The following is a 19,623-nucleotide window of genomic DNA, read 5'->3' on the forward strand; positions in this document are numbered from 1 at the left end:
AAATCTTCTTCTTCTATGATATAATGGCGGTCCACAAACAAACGTTAAAGGTTCATGCCACCACCTGCTGTGCTGGAGTGTGTGGTCAATCACAGTTTACAACATTTCTAAATCCTCCTACCAAACTCAGTACTTCTGAGAAAATTAAAAAAGAGCCCTACTAACTTCTAGTATACAATCCCCATCCCCCAAATCCCTTCCAACCTCAATGACCATACACTTCAGTGTTCCATAAACTATACACCCGTAATAAATTGCCCTGATCAGAGCTCTATAAATATCCATCAACGATTATCTATCAACACCCCATTCATATCCAGAGACCGAGAGCATAAGATTCACCACTTTCTTACACTTTGTTTCAAAATGTATGACATGATCTTTCCATATACAGTATATCGCTTATTGAACCATAGACACAATTATTTGTACTTAGAAACCCTCCCCATAGGCTGTCCATACAGAAACAACTGTATATTATCAACTTTATTCTTCAAGAAGAATATACAACATATTTCAACATCCACTATAGCTTGTTGAATAGATTTGATCACGAGAGATATTCCTTCCCCTCTTCCAAATATCTCCATCAGCATATAGGGAAGCCCCAATACTCCTACCTACATTGAAAACACATTGTTATTCATAATGTTTAACAAAATAGGACTGATAGCACTGCCTTGAGGAGTACCATTGTCTACTCCATAGGCATAAGATGAAATGGATAGAACGATTGACCAGCCGGTTTGGGTAGCAATCCTAGATTAAATAAGAAGGCAGTTACATAATCTCCCACCAATACCAAGTATTTCCATCTTAATCAGTAGGCCTTCTCTCCACACAATGGTGTCATGAGCATATTCAATGTAAAAAAAAAGAAAAGAAAAAAAAAAAAGAAAAGGAAAAAAATACTGTTTTTCAGAGATTTTTTCAATTTCATTGCTCACCTTTTACTAATGCATCCAAAGTAGATCTACCTTTACGCTATCCGCTTTGACATTGACTCAATAAACCTTCATGTTCCAGGAAATATGACAATCATCTTTTCCATCAGTTTACACAAGTTAGAGGTCAGTGCTATTGGTCTGTAACTATCAGCACATGAAGTGTCCTTACCAGGCTTTACAAAAGGTAATATTACCGGACGTTTCCAACCAGAAGCTATAACCCCCTCACTACAAATCTTGTTAAATAATCTCAAGAGAACATGTATGACACAATCAGGTAGATGAGCAGGGTGGCATGTAGCCTAGTGATTAGAGCGTTGGGCCAATAACCGAAAGGTTGCTAGATCGAATCCCTGAGGTGACAAGGTAAAGATCTGTCGTTCTGCCCGCTGAACAAGGCAGTTCCTAGGCCGTCATTGTAAATAAGAATGTGTTCTTAACTCACTTGCCTAGTTTAAAAAAACAAGCACAACTGATTATGACCTGAGGCTGTATATCCACAACCTATTAAGGCTGAATGCATCTCATGTATGGTAAAAACAGCATCCAAAGAAGAGTCAACAGTATCCCTTTCCTTATAGACATGAACATTCCAAATCTCACACCTTTTTCATCATCAATTAGGGACATTTTCTGGACCCACAACCAAAACTGCAATTTGCGTGGACTTGCTTCTTCCAGTCATCTTCTTCAATATAGACCATACACCCCACAGCTCAGTACCCTCTGCCTATTGTAGAGCAGAACTGTCTCCATGCATTGCTCTTGACAGACTTAATGACCCTACGTACTAAAGCTCTCTTCCTTTCAAAATCAACTAGATTTTTCAGAGTCATATTCCTCTGTAAGCCATATTTCTTTCTCGAATAGCCGCAGTGCACTCCTCGGTCCAACAAGGAACCTTCTTCTTTTTCTCACCCATTTCACTCACTGGTACATATAAATTCGCAGCACTCAAAATCAAGAGAGATCACAGAGGCAGCACAAACATCAACCGGCCCCTCGAAAGACAACTCTCCAACAGACTTTTAATAAGCAATGATCACCAAACTTTTCCCAGTCTGCTTTATGAAAGCAGAACGGTACCCTATCTGGAATAGTAACATCAAGGTTCATGGTACACAAAATCAGAAAATGATCCAACAGAATCATTCATTACATTCCATTCTCACGTAGATGCAATAGAGTTAGAAGCCAGTGCGGGGTCCAGGCAGTATGTCACCCCTCTAACAACATCAACTCCTGTACCACATCCATCGTTAAGACATACTGATGCTCTTGTTTCCATCCTATCTTCCACAATAGTGCCATTAGCATCTGTATGTGTGCTTCCCCATAAACTATTCTGTGCATGGAAGTTGCCGCACCATGTCTCTTGATATTTCATTAAACATCACTACAGATAGTTGACGACAAGGGTTGTAAATAAAAAAAAACACTTTAATATTACTAACTGGACTGTAGATTTCCACCATCAAGCATTCATATTCAGATGGGACAGGTATGTTACGATATACAAGACCTTCCCTTATGAATGTAGCACAACCACCACCCTGTCCAATTGATCTATCAGATCAGATTGAGCAATTACCAAGAATAATAAAAATCAAGATGTGGTATAAGCCATGTTTCTTGAACACATATCACATCCGGTTTGATCTCAAATTCTAGATGGCGATGGACTGAGACATCAGCCAATTAAACCAGCGATTGTTTCGCCTGGCGCTATAGACTAACTGAGTTATTCCACTGCTCCTATCGTTGGCTACGTAATTCAGTCTGAGACTACAATCGTTGAAGTAGATTGTGGTGATGTCAAAATGAGGGGTGTTGTACAAAGCAAAATCATCAGCGAATGGATCATCTTTAACCAATCAAAGTATCAAAGCTAATGATGAATAAAAGGATGTTTCCTGGGTAGCCAGGAAAATAGACTAACCTAACGTAGCAGCCGTAGAAAGATACCTGAGCGGAGTTCCCACAAAGCCCGATGTTAGCGTTTTCTGTCGAAACCACATAGGCTAGCTAGAGACTTCCAGTCAAGTCCCATTCTGAGGCGCTGTGAAACCAGACGGTTCGTCAGAGAGAGAGAGAGAGAGACGGCCATTGGACGAGATTAGGTTGTCACCGTTAAAAATAAAGAACGTTATAGGAGTGAGAACACTTCTAGTTAATTATTTTGTTTCTCTGAGCTAGCTTTGTTGAATCAGCCCCTGTGGTAGTATTCCTATTTCCCGGTGCGTGTCTTTCACCCCCGCCCCGTGTATTCTCTCTCTCTCCCTTTTCAACTTTATGATTGTCGAAAGTAATTGGCACGACTCCTATTGTGGTTTGTGCCATGTTACATTAACGTACCAACTTATTCCTTCCGACCCACTGTCTGTGTGTGTTAGAGCTAGAACTACTGTATGTCAGTTTGTGTGTAGAAGAGAGTGAGAAAGCAGGATAGAGAGAGGGGAGGAGAAGGAGGGGAAGAGAGAGATGTGTGTGTGTCTATAGTCTGTTTTTTAGTGTGTCTCTTGTCTCTTGTACCATTGTGTGTACCTGTGAGCATGTCTGCATTGTGTGTGTGTGCACTGTACACAACACCACCCCTTACATCTGTTATTCCATAAGACACACAGGAGCTGAGCCAACAAGATTTCTCCATTGTTGAACAATGGTGTGTCTCCTGTAGTTTGTGGCGGGACACGCTTTATGTTTTTCTGATTACACGCCTTCTGGTGTGTCTGTGGTAAATAATTAACGCAGCACGTCGTGTTACGGCAACACATCTCTCGCACGCTATCATTAGGTCATCCCTAGGGGACACTAGGGGTTCGGCCTCCGCAGCGCTGTGGTTCTCCCTGCGTGTACACGTGAGTTTGTGTGATTATAACACATACTGTACATGTGCTAAATTACCCAAATCCCCACGGACCAGGAAAAGCTGATCAAGACCCCCTACTCACAGAAGACTGAGGGAAAAGGTATTTGCATTGGTAGCTTCCTCAATCTTCTGTGAGTGGGAGTCTGATCAGATTTTCCTGGTCTGTGTGGGGTTTGGGTAATTTAGTACCCGCAACATAATTAGCCATAGGTCAGAGTATAGGGGCACAGGGTGAGACCCAGATGCAGACACGGGAGGCAGATGGTTCGAGTCACTGATATTTATTAGTATCCAAGGGGCAGGCAAGTGAATGGTCAAGGACAGGCCAAAGATCATAACAAGGTCAGAGTCCAGGAGGTACAGAGTGGCAGGCAGGCTCGAGGTCAGGGCAGGCAGTATAGTCAGGCAGGCGGGTTCAGAGTGAAGGCAGGCTAGGGTCAAAACCGGGAGGACTAGAAGAAATCTGTGAAAAGGAAAAAGCAGGCGCACGGAGTAACACGCTGGTTGACTTGACAAGACGAACTGGCACATACAGACAGAAAGCACAGGCATAAATATCCAGGGGATAATGGGGAAGATGGGTGACACCTGGAGGGGGTGGTGACAGGGACAGGTGAAACAGATCAGGGTGTGACACAGAGGTTAAACCTATCAGTCCTGAGACCCCAGGACTTGAATTTATCTGCACGTCCAGCCCTTATATTTAGCCTCACAATGAAGAGTTTTACCATCTTCTTTTCAGGACAACCAGGACTAAAAGTAGAACACAAAACAATTTCACATAAATAGTTGCATTCAGGACTTTTGACACATTTCACTAACATCAATAAGGTCTGCCAAAACAAAAACCTGATAAAAGGGAATTTAAATGAATGCTGTAAGTACAGAAATTGTTTGCTCACTGGGAAATGTGATAACTGTTTGGAGTTTGGAGTTGAGTGATAATGCCCGAGAAGCTGGTGTTTTGAAGAATATATTGGCACGGGTGTTGTTAGGCCCGAGACAAAGACAATGGCCAGCAAACCGTACCAATATATCCTCCAAATACTGGCTTTGAGGGCATTATCACTTTTATACAACAGGTTACCAACATAAAATAATGATCAACATATTTTAATTAAAAAAATTATTTTGGTGAATTTATTCACACTATTCCATCCTTCCACAAGACATAGTCCCGACACAAATCTAGGGTTGCTGGTTGTTTGTTCTATGGTTCTGTTGCTAGAGAAGCGACCCAGTCATCTTTTTGTTCTGTGTCTATTGACGCGACCCAGTCGTTCGTTCTAAATGTTCCATTGCCATACTGGCTGGCAACGTAGTTATCCCTTGCTTGCTAGCTAGCCAACTACTGTAACTTAGTCACTTCAAAAAGTGCAGGCAGAATAACAGCAAAGAAGTCGCATTTGCGTTTGTTTTAGCTGTTTTCTAGTGACATTTATTTGGGTACATCGATAACAATGAACTAATGAGGCGTGATTTCACCTGGCATAGAAAATGTACTCATTCGTCAGGATGCTGTTGTCCAGAGGAGCTAGCCAACAATGCAGCTAACACAATCACTTGTGTTTTTTTATATATATGTTTGAAATAGTACCCGTAAAACACCAGTCTCAACGTCAACAGCGAAGAGGCGACTCCGGGTTTCTGGCCGTCTAGGCAGAGTTCCTCTGTCCAGTGTCTGTGTTTTTTTGCCCATCTTAATCTTTTCTTTTTATTGGCCAGTCTGAGATATGGCTTTTTCTTTGCAACTCTGCCTAGAAGGCCAGCATCCCGGAGTCGCCTCCTCACTGTTGACATTGAGACTGGTGTTAGGCAGGTACTATTTAATGAATCGTCCAGTTGAGGACTTGTGAGACGTCTGTTTCTCAAACTAGACACTCTAATGTACTTGTCCTCTAGCTCAGTTGTGCACCAGGGCCTCCCACTCCTCTTTATATTCTGGTTAGAGCCAGTTTGCGCTGTTCTGTGAAGGGAGTAGTACGAAGCATTGTACGAGATCTTCAGTTTCTTGACAATTTCTTGCATGGAATAGGCTGACCAGTTTCACAAGAAAGTCTTTGTTTCTTGCCATTTTGAGCCTGTAATCAAATCCACAAATGCTGATGCTCCAGATATTCAACTAGTCTAAAGAATGCCAGCTGTATTGCTTCTTTAATCAGAACAGTTTTCAGCTGTGCTAACTTAATTGACAAAGGGGTTTTCTAATGATCAATTAGCCTTTTAAAATGATAAACTTTGATTTGCTAACTCATCGTGCCATTGGAACTCAGGAGGGATGGTTGCTGGTAATGGGCCTTTGTATGCCTATGTAGATATTCCATAAAAAAATCTGCCGTTTCCAGCTACAATAGTCATTTACAACATTAACAAAGTCTACACTGTATTTCTGATAAATTTTGTTATTTTAATGGACAAAAATGTGCTTTTCTTTCAATAACAAGAACATTTCAAGCTTTTGAACGGTAGTGTATATCCATATATATACATGCACATACCCACATACAGTTGAAGTTGGAAGATTGCATACACTTAGGTTGGAGTCATTAAAACTCGTTTTTTCAACCACTCCACAAATTTCTTGTTAACAAACTATAGTTTTGGCAAGTCAGTTAGGACTTCTACTTTGTGCATGACACAAGTAATTATTCCAACAATTGATTCCAGACAGATTATTTCACTTATAATTCACTGTATCACAATTCCAGTGGGTCAGAAGTATACATACACTAAGTTGACTGTGCCTTTAAACAGATTGGAAAATTCCAGAAAATGATGTCATGGCTTTAGAAGCTTCTGGTAGGTTAATTGACATCATTTGAGTCAATGGGAGGTGTATCTGTGGATGTATTTCAAGGCCTGCCTTCAAACTCAGTGCCTCTTCGTTTGACATCATAGGAAAATCAAAAGAAATCAGCCAAGACCTCAATTTTTTTGTAGACCTCCACAAGTCTGGTTCATCCTTGGAAGCAATTTCCAAATGCCTGAAGGTACCACGTTCATCTGTACAAACAATAGTACGCAACTATAAACACCATGGGACCACGCAGCCGTCATACTGCTCAGGATGATCTCCTAGAGATGAACGTACTTTGGTGCGAAAAGAGTAAATCAATCCCAAAACAAAAGCAAAGGACCTTGTGAAGGTGCTGGAGGAAACCGGTACAAAAGTATCTACAGTTGAAGTCAGAAGTTTACATACACCGTAGCCAAATACATTTAAACTCAGTTTTTCACAATTCCTGACATTTAATCCTAGCAAAAATTCCCTGTCTTAGGTCAGTTAGGATCACCACTTTATTTTTAGAATGTGAAATGTCAGAATAATTATAGAGAGAATGATTTATTTGCTATCCTGTTATTAGTCCCACCCTTCAGCTCCATTCAACCCCTCCCATCTATCTCTTAACACCATCCATTTTGGACTTCCATTTGCCATATATTTTTTAACTGTGCTGTGATGCTTCACAAAAGTACTGAACCTTTCTATTCTCATAGATTCTACAGATTGTAAATTAATTAAACAATTATTATATTATCGTTAGATTGACTATGACTTTTTAAGTCACCCAGTATTGCTATCTGCAATGTTAGTTTTAGGTAAATGTTGCAATTCTTCAGCCATTCCTGGACCTGTGACCAAAAACGAGCTGCATATGAACAGTACTAAAATAAATTATCTAATAACTCTGCCTCCTCGCAGAAAAATCGGCAGAGCTGGGAAGACTGAATCCCCCATATATTAACATTCTATTGGTTGCAATACATTTTTATAATAATTTACATTTAACTCCAGGTTGCATCACATCCGGCCATGATTGGGAATCCCATAGGGCGGTGCACAATTGGCCCAGCCTCGTCTGGGTTTGGCGTCAATGAAAATAATAATTTGTTCTTAACTGACTTGCCTAGTTTGAAAAAAAGGTTAAATAAAAAATGCCTAAAAAATAGAACAACAAATGAAAATGCTTGTGTTTAGAATCTGGCAACGTTTCATAAACCATTCAGCCACCATGTGCCATGGATTTGGTATATCGAAAATCTCTTCCGAACTATTTTGCAATTTATATGGCACAGCTGTCAATTTTTTGGTCCTTAAATGAAACTAGTATGTATTTTTATTTCTCACAATTTTCTTGAACCATTTTTGGTCTTTTAATTCAGGGCCGACAAACAAGTTCCTTACTTTTCCCCCTTCCACTTGCCTCTTCCATTTTTCTGGTAATGCTGCAATTAGTTAGTTGTGATTTTGGGTAGAGCAGACTTTTCCATAAGTCTGTGTTACCTGCATGTGTGACATAAATCTACCAGTCCTATTTATGATATCATTTACAAAGATTAGACCTTTTTTATTTTATTGAAAAATACTTCAAATTTTAAATCAATTTGTATACTTGAGTTTAACCACAATATTTGTTGTATTATTTGTTCTGTCTTTTCAGGTGGATTAAACTGAAATTGCAACCTATGGCTTGTTTAAAAAATAACTATATTTTGGAGATTATTTAGTTTTCAAATAACCGAAAGTGAGCGGTTGTAATCTGAATAAAGAGAAAAATGCCATTCTTGAACATGGGGTGAGACATTCTTACTAATTTACTAGAGAACTATTTTGGATTTAAGTATAACTTTTGTATGACTGATGCCTTTAGTGAGAGGTCTAATGCTTTAATATTTAATAAGTTCTGCCCTCTGAATTCATATTCATTATATAAATAGGACCTTTTAATTTTGTCTGGCTTGCCATTCCAAATAAAATTGAATATCTTTTGCTCATATAATTTAAAAAGCAGGTCGCTAGGTGAAGGCAAAGCAAATAGGTCAACCGTGATGTGACTGAAAAGTTAATCATAGGGATTTTTCCACAAATAGACAGGTATTTTCCTCTCCATGGTAGCAAGATCTTATCTATTTTTGATAACTTTTATTCAAATTTATTGGAGCGAGATCATTTCTTTCTTTCGGGATATGTATACTGAATATGTCCACATCCCCATCAGACCATTTTATTGGTAAACTACACGGTAATGTAAAAGTTGCATTTTTTTTGTGATCCAATACGTAATATAGTACACTTTGGTTTTAATCCAGAGAGGTTAGAAAAATTATCTAGATCCTCTATGAGGCTGTGGAGGGATTATAATTGTTTTTAAGACACGGATTTATAATCCCTTAACCTTTCTGATCTCCCCATCCCGGATCCGGGATCGTGAATACAGACTCAAGCTCATTACCATAACGCAACGTTAACTATTCATGAAAATCGCAAATGAAATAAATATGCTAGCTCTCAAGCTTATCCTTTTGTTAACAACACTGTCATCTCAGATTTTCAAAATATGCTTCTCAACCATTGCAAAACAAGCATTTGTGTAACAGTATTGATGGCTAACGTAGCATTTAGCATTAGCATTCAGCTGGCAACATTTACACAAAAAAACAGAAAAGCATTCAAATAAAATCATTTACCTTTGAAGAACTTCAGATGTTTTCAATGAGGAGACTCTCAGATAGCAAATGTTCAGTTTTTCCTGAAAGATTATTTGTTTAGGACAAATCGCTCCGTTTTCTGTGTCACGTTTAGCTATGAAAAAACCCCTGTATCCAGGATTGTGTAAATCTATCAGCAAGCTCATTAGCATAACACAACATTAACTATTTATGAAAATCGCAAATGAAATGAAATAAATATGCCATCTCTCAAGCTTAGCCTTTTGTAAACAACACTGTCATCTCAGATTTTCAAAATATGCTTCTCAACCATAGGAAAACAATCATTTGTGTAAAAGTAGCTAGCTAGCGTTAGCATTTCGCGTTAGCATTTCGCGTTAGCATTAGCGTTAGCATCCAGCACGCAACATTAACAAAAACATAAAAGCCTTCAAATAAAATAATTTACCTTTGAAGAACTTCTGATGTTTTCAATGAGGATACTCTCAGTTAGATAGCAGATGCTCAGTTTTTCCAAAAAGATTCCTTGTGTATTAGAAATAGCTCCGTTTTATACATCACATTTGGCTACCAAAAAAAATCCGAAAATTCAGTCCTCAAAACGCGAACTTTTTTCCAAATTAACTCTATAATATCGACTGAAAACATGGCAAACGTTGTTTAGAATCAATCATCAAGGTGTTTTTCACATATCTCTTCATTGATACATCGTTCTTGGACACATGCTTTCTCCCCTGAATCAAATGGTAAAGTAGAAGCAGCTGGCAATTGCGCACCGAATTCGACGCAGGACACCAGGCGGACACTTGGAAAATGTAGTCTCTTATGGTCAATCTTCCAATGATATGCCTACAAATACGTCACAATGCTGCTAAGACCTTGGGCGAACGACAGAAAGTGTAGGCTCATTCGTTGCGCAATCACAGCCATATAAGGAGAGAATGGAAAACAGAGCTTCAGAAATTCTGCTAATTCCTGGGTGATGCATCATCTTGGTTTCGCCTGTAGAATGAGTTCTGGGGCACTTACAGACAAAATCTTTGCAGATTCTGAAACTTCAGAGTGTTTTCTTTCCAAAACTGTGCATAGTCGAGCATCTTTTCGTGACAAAATATCGCGCTTAAAACGGGAACGTTTTTTATCCAAAAATGAAATAGCGCCCCTAGAGCTCTAACAGAGACAGCGCCCCTAGAGCTCTATTATTGTTGGATCTCATTTTAACAGCTAACATTTCGATGGCAATAATAAATAGATATGTCTATAGTGGACAACCTTGTTTCGCTCCTCTTAACAGTTGAAAACTTTCTGAGATGTAGCCATTATTTACTATTTTACACCTAGCTTTACTATACATAACTTTAACCCATTTTATAAGAGATTTTCAAAAATTGAAACTTTCCAGGCATTTATATATGAACTCCAGCCGTACTTGATCAAAAGCCTTTTCAAAGTCAGCTATGAAAACCGGGCCTGGATTCCCTAATATTTCATAGTATTCTATTGTTTCCAGTACTTGTCCTATATTATCTCCAATGTATCATCCATGTAAAAAATCTGTCTGATTAGGATGAATAATATCTGACAAAACCTTTTCAATTGTATGCGCTAAGCATTTAGCTCGAATTTTTGCATCACAACACTGAAGTGTAAGAGGCCTCCAATTTTTTTAAATGGACTGGATCTTTATATATACCACTTTCAATAATAATGAAATCAGACCTTCTTGTTGCGTGTCCGATAATCTTCTGTTAATATAGGAGTGGTTAAAACATGATAATAATGGTCCTCTGAGTATATAAAAAAATAGGTATACTTCCACTGATATGCCATCATCAGCAGGGCAGGGTAGCCTAGTGGTTAGAGCGTTGGACTAGTAGCCGGAAGGTTGTGAGTTCAAACCCCCGAGCTGACAAGGTACAAATCTGTCGTTCTGCCCCTGAACAGGCAGTTAACCCACTGTTCCCAGGCCGTCATTGAAAATAAGAATTTGTTCTTAACTGACTTGCCTGGTTAAATAAAGGTAAAATAAAAATAAATAAAAAGTTCCTCCTCTATAATTTGGCCTTCACATGAGTCTTTCTGTACAGATGTTCATTTTACATTGTTTATAGGAAAATAATCCATACAATTAGCTTCGGTTGGTGGAGATGGAGGAGACTGAAGGGAAAACATTCTTAATAAATCTTCTTCAGGATCAGTGTCCCATCCAGAGGACGGTTGAGCTAAAGTTGGCTAATGTGATTAGCATGAAGTTGTAAGTAACAAGAACATTTCCCAGGACATAGACATATCTAATACAAATACAATACAAATTAGGCACATTTGGGCAGTCTTGATACAAACTTTTTAACAGAAATGCAATGGTTCATTGGATCAGTCTAAAACTTTGCGCATACACTGCTAAATTACACCTGGGCTGGAATAATACATTGTGGCCTATCTCTTGCATTTCAAAGATGATGGTACAAAAAAAATTACAAAATAATGTTTTGTCAAAGTGTTTCCTTTCAAATGGTACCAAGAATGTGCATATCCTTGCTTCAGGGCCTGAGCTACAGGCAGTTAGATTTGGGTATGTCATTTTAGGGACGGATCCTTAAGAGGATCCTTAAAGTACTTTACTTCCTCTTTCAAATTATCATTCATGGAATCATGAGTGACTCAATCATTTGTCACAAGTTACAGTGAAAAGTTATTGGTAGCATTTCTATGTTGAAGATTGAAAAATAATTTGTCTGCATTTTTCCCCATATTCCATCCAGTTAGCTTTATTTTTATAATATATCACACTGGATCTTTCTTGAATAGGTTCTTCCATTTCTTTTTGTTTTTCCTCTAACTTACTCTGAGCCTCTATGGTACAGTTTTTATTGCTATCTATCTGTACTGTTAGTCCTTCAATTTTCTTTGTTAATATGGACTCTTTTGACCTAAATTGCTTTTGTTTTATAAGTGAGTACTGAATTGCATGGCCTCTAAAGGCACATTTAAAAGTGTCCCATACAAAAATGGGATCTGCTGTACAGGAAAAAGTTAGTTATAAATTATTCTGTCCTAGTTAAAAACAAGTTATCATCCAGTAGGCTTCGATTAAATTTCCAATACCCTCACCCACGTGGAAATTCTGTAAGAGCAATATACAGTATATGCCAATTATGTGATGGTCCGACTGCATTCTGTCCCCTATCATCACTTTGTTTCAACTTTTGGTACCAGAGAGAATGACATAAGAAAGTAATCAAGCCGAGTAGCTTGATCGAGCCTCCGCCATGTGTATCTCACAAGATCTGGGTATTTAAGCCTGCATATATCCACAAATTCCAATATATCCATGACGTTCATGATTTCCTTAAGTGTCTGAGGGTGATAGTTTGTAGTGTGATTTCCTTTACGGTCCATAGAGGTATTTAAAACCGTATTAAAATCTTACGATCACTTGTGTTAGTGTCTATAATACTGTAATAAGCTATGTCCTCGGATTTTCTATGATTGTCCACGTAGAAGAACCCCCTCAAATTCGAACGACTCTTGTGTAGCTTGTGAGCATCATAGAGCAAAACGTGGTCAAGACATTCAGACTCAACAGACGTTTTTGGTAAAAAAAGACCAGGCCCCGGGCCCCTTGTCACTCTAGCTCAGCCCCCGTTAATCACACAGACTAACGGATACAGAAGAAATAGATTAATCCAATGGTACAACCCAGAAGTCTGTAGCCCAAACACAAAATGTTTAAAAAGGGGTTAGAAGTTGAAAACCTGCCAACGTTATGGTGGGATTCATTGGGTTAAAGAGCATTGACCCAAAACTAGCTGGTCAGCACAACCAAGTCAGTGCCATTTTAAATTGAATGATATAGCTAGAATAGAGTGATTTTATGTCTATGGTCAATACTCCCAGAAACACACACAGACATATTACCCAAAGATATTTGTCATATTTTGAAGTACAATACTCTTTTTATTATATATATATATATGTTAACACTACCCTCTGTCCTTTCTGTATGAGACTTTTATTCTGTTGTCTTTTTAAATTCTCTTTTCTGTTTCTTCTCTTTCCAATCCTTAGCACAGATCTATTGATTTCATTTGAGGGCTTGACCTGTAAATTAGATTTGTCAAATTAGAGTCCATCCGGTAGGTATGTGCTGTTTGTAGACAGCTTGCTAGATTGACTTTATCAGATCCGCCGGGCCAAACAAAGTAAAGGGCCTTTGGCAAAGACAGGTTCTTGCTCTCTCTCATTGGACCCAAACACACTGTAGCTGGACAGGAGAAGAGGTTAGGTCCTCCTCCCTCATCTGGTACCCTTCCTGCAAGCTCATCCTGGCATGACCCTCCAGCACGACAATGCCATCAGCCGTACTGCTCGTTCTGTGCGTGATTTCCTGCAAGACAGGAATATCAGTGTTCTGCCATGGCCAGCGAAGAGCCCATAGATCTCAATCCCATTAAGCACTTCTGGGACCTGTTGGATTGGAGGTTGAGGGCTAGGGCCATTCCCCCCAGCAATGTCCGGGAACTTGCAGGTGCCTTGGTGGAAGAGTGGGGTAACATCTCACAGCAAGTACTGGAAAACCTGGTGCATTCCATGAGGAGGAGATGCACTGCAGTACTTAATGCATCTGTTACTGTTACTTTTGATTTGACCCCCCCACACCCTCTCTCTCTCCATCCACCCATCTCTCCTCAAACCTCTCTCTCGCTCTCCATCCATCTCTCCTCAAACCTCTCTCTCTCACTCTCTCCATCCATCCCTCCTCAAACCTCTCTCTCTTGCTCTCTCCATCCATCTCTCCTCAAACCTCTCTCTCTCTCGCTCTCCATCCATCTCTCCTCAAACCTCTCTCTCTCGCTCTCCATCCATCTCTCCTCAAACCTCTCTCTCTCGCTCTCCATCCATCTCTCCTCAAACCTCTCTCTCGCTCTCCATCCATCTCTCCTCAAACCTCTCTCTCTCACTCTCTCCATCCATCCCTCCTCAAACCTCTCTCTCTTGCTCTTTCCATCCATCTCTCCTCAAACCTCTCTCTCTCGCTCTCCATCCATCTCTCCTCAAACCTCTCTCTCTCGCTCTCCATCCATCTCTCCTCAAACCTCTCTCGCTCTTCACCCATCTTTCCTCAAACCTCTCTCTCTCGCTCTCCATCCATCTCTCCTCAAACCTCCCTCTCGCTCTCCATCCATCTCTCCTCAAACTTCTCTCTCTCGCTCCATCCATCTCTCCTCAAACTTCTCTCTCTCGCTCTCCATCCATCTCTCCTCAAACTTCTCTCTCTCGCTCTCCATCCATCTCTCCTCAAACCTCTCTCTCTCGCTCTCCATCCATCTCTCCTCAAACCTCTCTCTCTCGCTCTCCATCCATCTCTCCTCAAACCTCTCTCTCTCGCTCTCCATCCATTTCTCCTCAAACCTCTCTCTCGCTCTCCATCCATCCATCTCTCCTCAAACCTCTCTCTCGCTCTCCATCCATCCATCTCTCCTCAAATCTCTCTCGCTCTCCATCCATCCATCTCTCCTCAAATCTCTCTCTCTCGCTCTCCATCCATCCATCTCTCCTCAAACCTCTCTCACTCTCCATCCATCCATCTCTCCTCAAACCTCTCTCTTGCTCTCCATCCCTCAGTTCCATCTGGCTCTCCATCCATCCATCTCTCCTCAAACCTCTCTCGCTCTCCATCCCTCAGTTCCATCTGGCTCTCCATCCATCTCTCCTCAAACCTCTACCTCTTTCTTGCCATCTCTTTTACCCGGGGCGCCCGAATACGTGGATGTCGATTATGGCAGCCCCCCGTACCTCTCTGATTGAGGGGTTGGGCTAAATGCGGAAGACGCATTTCAGTTGAATGCATTCAGTTGTACAACTGACTAGGTATCCCCCTTTCCCATCTCTTTTATGAACAGGTCCCTCTACTCTCATCTCTCTCCTCAAAACCTTTCCACCCATCCTCTCGCTCTCCTTTTATTTTATCTTTTCCATCTTTCCATCCTACCAACCAACCTCACCGCACAGCTTATATTGACCTTCTTTCCTTCTATCACGCTGTCTTCCCATCTCTCCTCCCTTTCCTCTCTATCTCTCCTCTCAATCGCTCTACGCTCTGTCTTTCCACTTATACCTCTTTGCCCTCCGTCTCACTCTATTCATCTCCCTTCCATCTCCCCATCTCTCCCTCCCTTTCATCCCACCTCTTTCATCCTTCTCTCTATCTGTCCTTCCACGACTCATTCTCCTGTTTCTTTATCTCCTCTATCTGTGTTTCAAGCAGTGAGACAAAGTCTAGATTATGTATAGGAAGGATAATTCAATGAGCGTTACTGGGGATGACACAGAGTTAATCCACTTAATGAACACAATGCACTCTCTCGCTTTCTCTTGCTCTACCTCGCTATCTATCTCTTCACCCTTTCTTTCCCTCTCTCTTGTTCCATTCTCTCTCTCTCTCTCCCTCTCTCTTGTTCCATTCTCTCTCGCTCTCGCTCTCTCTCAATTCCCCCCCCCCTCCTCTTTCATTCTTTCTTTTCTGTAGGCTGTTGATGGAGAGGATTTCGAATGACAGCCGGGACAGTGGTCATCACAGGCGGTATTTTAGCTACAGTTATCTTACTGTGCATCATCGCAGTACTGTGTTACTGTAGGCTGCAGGTAAGCCCCTCTTACAACTCTCTGGTCCTCTCTTCATTGTGGTCAGGCCATGTACTGTCACTGAACTGTTACTGTCACAATAAGCATCAAGTCCCTCTATACCTCTGATGGAGACCTCTGACTGGGTGCTTAGTAATCTGCTGAAAGCCAAAAACAAAAAGGCTAAAAAAAATGACACCACGTAATTCGAAAAGCCTTTATTTAGTTTCCTTGTGCACTGGCGCACTTCAGCAAACGTGTCTTCATCAAGGTGTGCCCCTCTGGACTGTCCCCCTCTTCACTGAGGTCAGGCTATGTGGTACAGGAAGCCGTTAGACATCACAACATCACACCCCCCTTTGTATATTCAAGCTGCACATACTGACTTGGGTATGTTCCCCCTCGCACAGCTTGCCGGGTACGTGTTTCTCAGAGCATTCAGAAGTCTCTCACTAGACTATATGTTTTGACGCAGAAGGGTTCTTTGGTTCTGGAACACCTGATGGTTTTGTGATCATCAAACCTTCAGTGTGTAGATAGAACTGGGTAGGGGAGGGTGGGGTGTCTTGAGACAAGTTGTACAATGTAGTGTACAGAGGCTGTGTGTAGAACTGAGGAGGGGAGAGTGGGGTAAATCTGGCCACTTTTGACATTATAAGGTAGAAAGACTTAGTGTGTTCTGGGTAGGGGAGAGTTGGGGTATGTTTGCAACCTTGTTTAAACTGTAGTGTAAAACCTGGTAGGGGAGAGTGGGGGGTGTTGAGACATTTTTTCCATTACAATGTAAGACAGTAAGTGGGTCAGAAAGAGATGACATTTAATTAACGAACCACCCATTCCTATTTCATTCAGCTAATAGACAGACATCCAGCTCCTTTTCTCAGAGTCATGTTAGTGTAATTGTATAAATAGTCGGTTAATCTCCGTCTCATGCACGCTTACGCTCTATTCCTGACTCCCTCTCAGTTTAATGTTGTGTAATAGTTCAATGTAATGTTTGGTAACAGCTTACCAAACTTCAATGTGTGCCACATGAGACAGTATCAGAAAGGCAGCAGAGATTTAAAAAAAGCCCTGCCATCTCATTCAAGTAATGTAGCTGTACACTTTAATGGATTGCTCTTTGTGTCATCTCCTGAATGTTTTGCCTTCACCTGCACTTTGAATACCAATTATTGTTTATCTTCATGTTGGTAGTGGACTTTACAAAAGAGACTTTTAAGTCTTAAACTATTGGTTGGTCACAGATCAAATAGACCTAAAACTTTTTTTAAAATTCTTAGTGACAGACATGCTGTGATCATTCATGTCCTTATCTCTTCAGTCTCCCCTCTTTCCCTCTCTCTGACCTTATTATTGCTGTACGAAGGAGAATATTTTATCATCTCAAGGATATGCAGTGAATATTGAAGTTCTCCTCGTTTCTTGTCCCCCCGACAGTATTATTGCTGTAAGAAGGAGGAGTCTGAGTCGGAGGAGGAGGAGCCCGACTTCGCGGTGACGTCCCGCCTCCCGCCTGTACACGCCAACCACAACATCGTGGCGGCGTCGGCCGCCGCCTCCAACCCCAACGGCCCCGCCCTCTTCACCCCGCCGTTGGCGCGTAAACTGACGCGCTCGCAGACATTCTGCCCGTCGTGCACGCACCATGAGCTGCCCTTCTACCTGCAGCACCCAGACGGACTGCGGAACGGCGGCGACCGCGTCAGCTACCGCAGTGTCCAGCAACACGACCTGGACCTGCCCTTAGAAATCCCCAGCTACCACAAACTCAACCTGACCCGGTCGGTCACTATGAGGGACATGTTCAACCGCAGCTGCAGCATCAGCACTGACGTTTAGTGGCATCAGCGCCACTTGGTGGCATTGAGGACTCATGGAAATGGATGGATAATACAATTGGGACAGATAGTGGGACTGTGATTCTCCCATGAACCTCTGTCTTACGCTCAGTTATAACCACACATTAACTGGCGAAAAGATAAATCTGCGAGTTTGTCCTCTCCTCATTCTGCTTGGTCTGTGGGTACAGTAGGATGTTGACCCTGAAATACCATAGAGTTTCTACACTGTCTGGACTCATACTGTTGGATTACCTTAAACCTAAACCACCTTCTGGTTTAAGTCCACCAAATCAACCCAAGCTTTAAATAACAAAAAACAGACTTTGCGTAGTTGCTGCTAAAGAAACCAAGAAACCATGGTGATAAGGAGGGTTATGGAGGCTTTTCGCACTACTGTGTCTCTCCACCAATCCCCAGCCTGATCACCAGAAGGGGGACGGAGCAGATCATATCCCAAGTTATGGATTATTCATCCATCGCATCATGGTTTGGAAATGGAGGAAGAGAGGGGGAAGAAAAACATGTCAAAGACCATAAAAACGTAGGAGATAAAAGGCTTGGGTTGGAGAGTAGGGGGTGGAGTCCTCTGCTCTGTTTTCTACATGCAGTTTTTTTGGGGGGGGGAGAGAGAGCCGGGTTGCTACGAGAGCATTAGAGACTTGCTGCTTCTCATGGATGACCAACCAGTGGTGAATGCTTGATCTTTTCTTGTACATAAAGCAGGAGATTGGGATTCTGTTCTTAATCTCAATGTGGATCAAGTTAGAATGAGAGGTGTGTGTTTTGCATACCAAGGAAGTGATATCTGGAAATAATCCTAGCCAGCGCTGTACACAACACGTTATCATACTTTTTCAGACTCTAATTGGGTTGCAATAACATTAAAAGGACACTAAAGGGGGGCGTTTAAGTTATTTATTAATGTGATTTACCAAACAGAATGTGTCCGGGGTTGGCTTAACCCGTTGGGATTTAAAAAAAAAAAGCTAAATGGATTTTTGAAAATAGTTGTCCTTTTTTCAAAGTTTTACTTCAGTCGTTGTCATTACTGAATATTGTGAAACAGCATCCATACTATTTATGTCTGAGTGCTGAGAAACCATACAGACGAGAAAAAAAAATATATTTTATACACTTTACTATGTAATTTATGGTTATCTTGTTCACTGGAGTTTCAAATCGTGGTATTTTCACCGGATTCCTTGTGTTGTCTAAAATCTGAGATCCATAGGCTAATAAATCTAAACAACATTTTGTGGTTTATCTTCATTCGATTGGATTGGATTTGGTTTAGCTCCCTCTCCACCCGCCTTGTTGGACTAGGGGGATGAACTCTGCACTCGATTTAGAGGCCTGGGAGAGTATGACCGTTCTCTCTGAGCTCTGCAAGCAGGACTGAAGGAAGCGCTGTGCTGTGTGCTCAGTATAGTCAGGATGGGGATGGAGAGACTGCGGTTGTGTTTTTATGCCCACGGGCCACTCTTTCTATCAGATTATTTACTGCAGAGATTAAATCAGAGTGGGTGGGGGCTGGAATCTGATTGGCTCCCTCATGTTATTGTCCTCTCACTCCATCTGTACATTCAGTGGTAGTGGATGTTTTGCCTCTTCTTTGTCTTTTTGACTAGCAAACACGGTTGTTGTTTTGTTTGTTTGTCCCAGCAAATTAAACAATTTGTCCAAACGGTATGGGCCTTTTTATTTAGTTGATCTATTGTTGCATCATGTGTATTCCTGCAAATAAACACACAGGTACGCATACAGTGCATTCGGAAAGTATTCCGACCCCTTCACTTTTCACATATTTTGTTACGTTACAGCCTTATTCTAAAAGGGATTAAATATTTTTTTTTTTACCCAAAACAAAAATCTACACAAAATACCCATA

General features: G+C 41.1%; 1 protein-coding gene across 1 annotated transcript in view; it reads left to right on the forward strand.

Annotated features, from left to right (window-relative positions):
• The window catches only part of fam163ba (family with sequence similarity 163 member B, genome duplicate a), a 44,770-nt gene extending 25,348 nt beyond the window's left edge, over positions 1-19,422 (forward strand). Inside the window, exons 2-3 of the mRNA XM_021603102.2 lie at positions 15,797-15,912; positions 17,332-19,422. Of these exons, the coding sequence (XP_021458777.1) occupies positions 15,820-15,912; positions 17,332-17,733 (495 nt within the window). The 5' untranslated portion in view covers positions 15,797-15,819 and the 3' untranslated portion in view covers positions 17,734-19,422. The remainder of the gene's footprint in view (positions 1-15,796; positions 15,913-17,331) is intronic.
• Positions 19,423-19,623: the final 201 nt, after the last annotated feature.

This window comes from Oncorhynchus mykiss, chromosome 5 (assembly GCF_013265735.2).
Source record: "Oncorhynchus mykiss isolate Arlee chromosome 5, USDA_OmykA_1.1, whole genome shotgun sequence".
NCBI classification, from domain to species: Eukaryota; Metazoa; Chordata; class Actinopteri; order Salmoniformes; family Salmonidae; genus Oncorhynchus; species Oncorhynchus mykiss.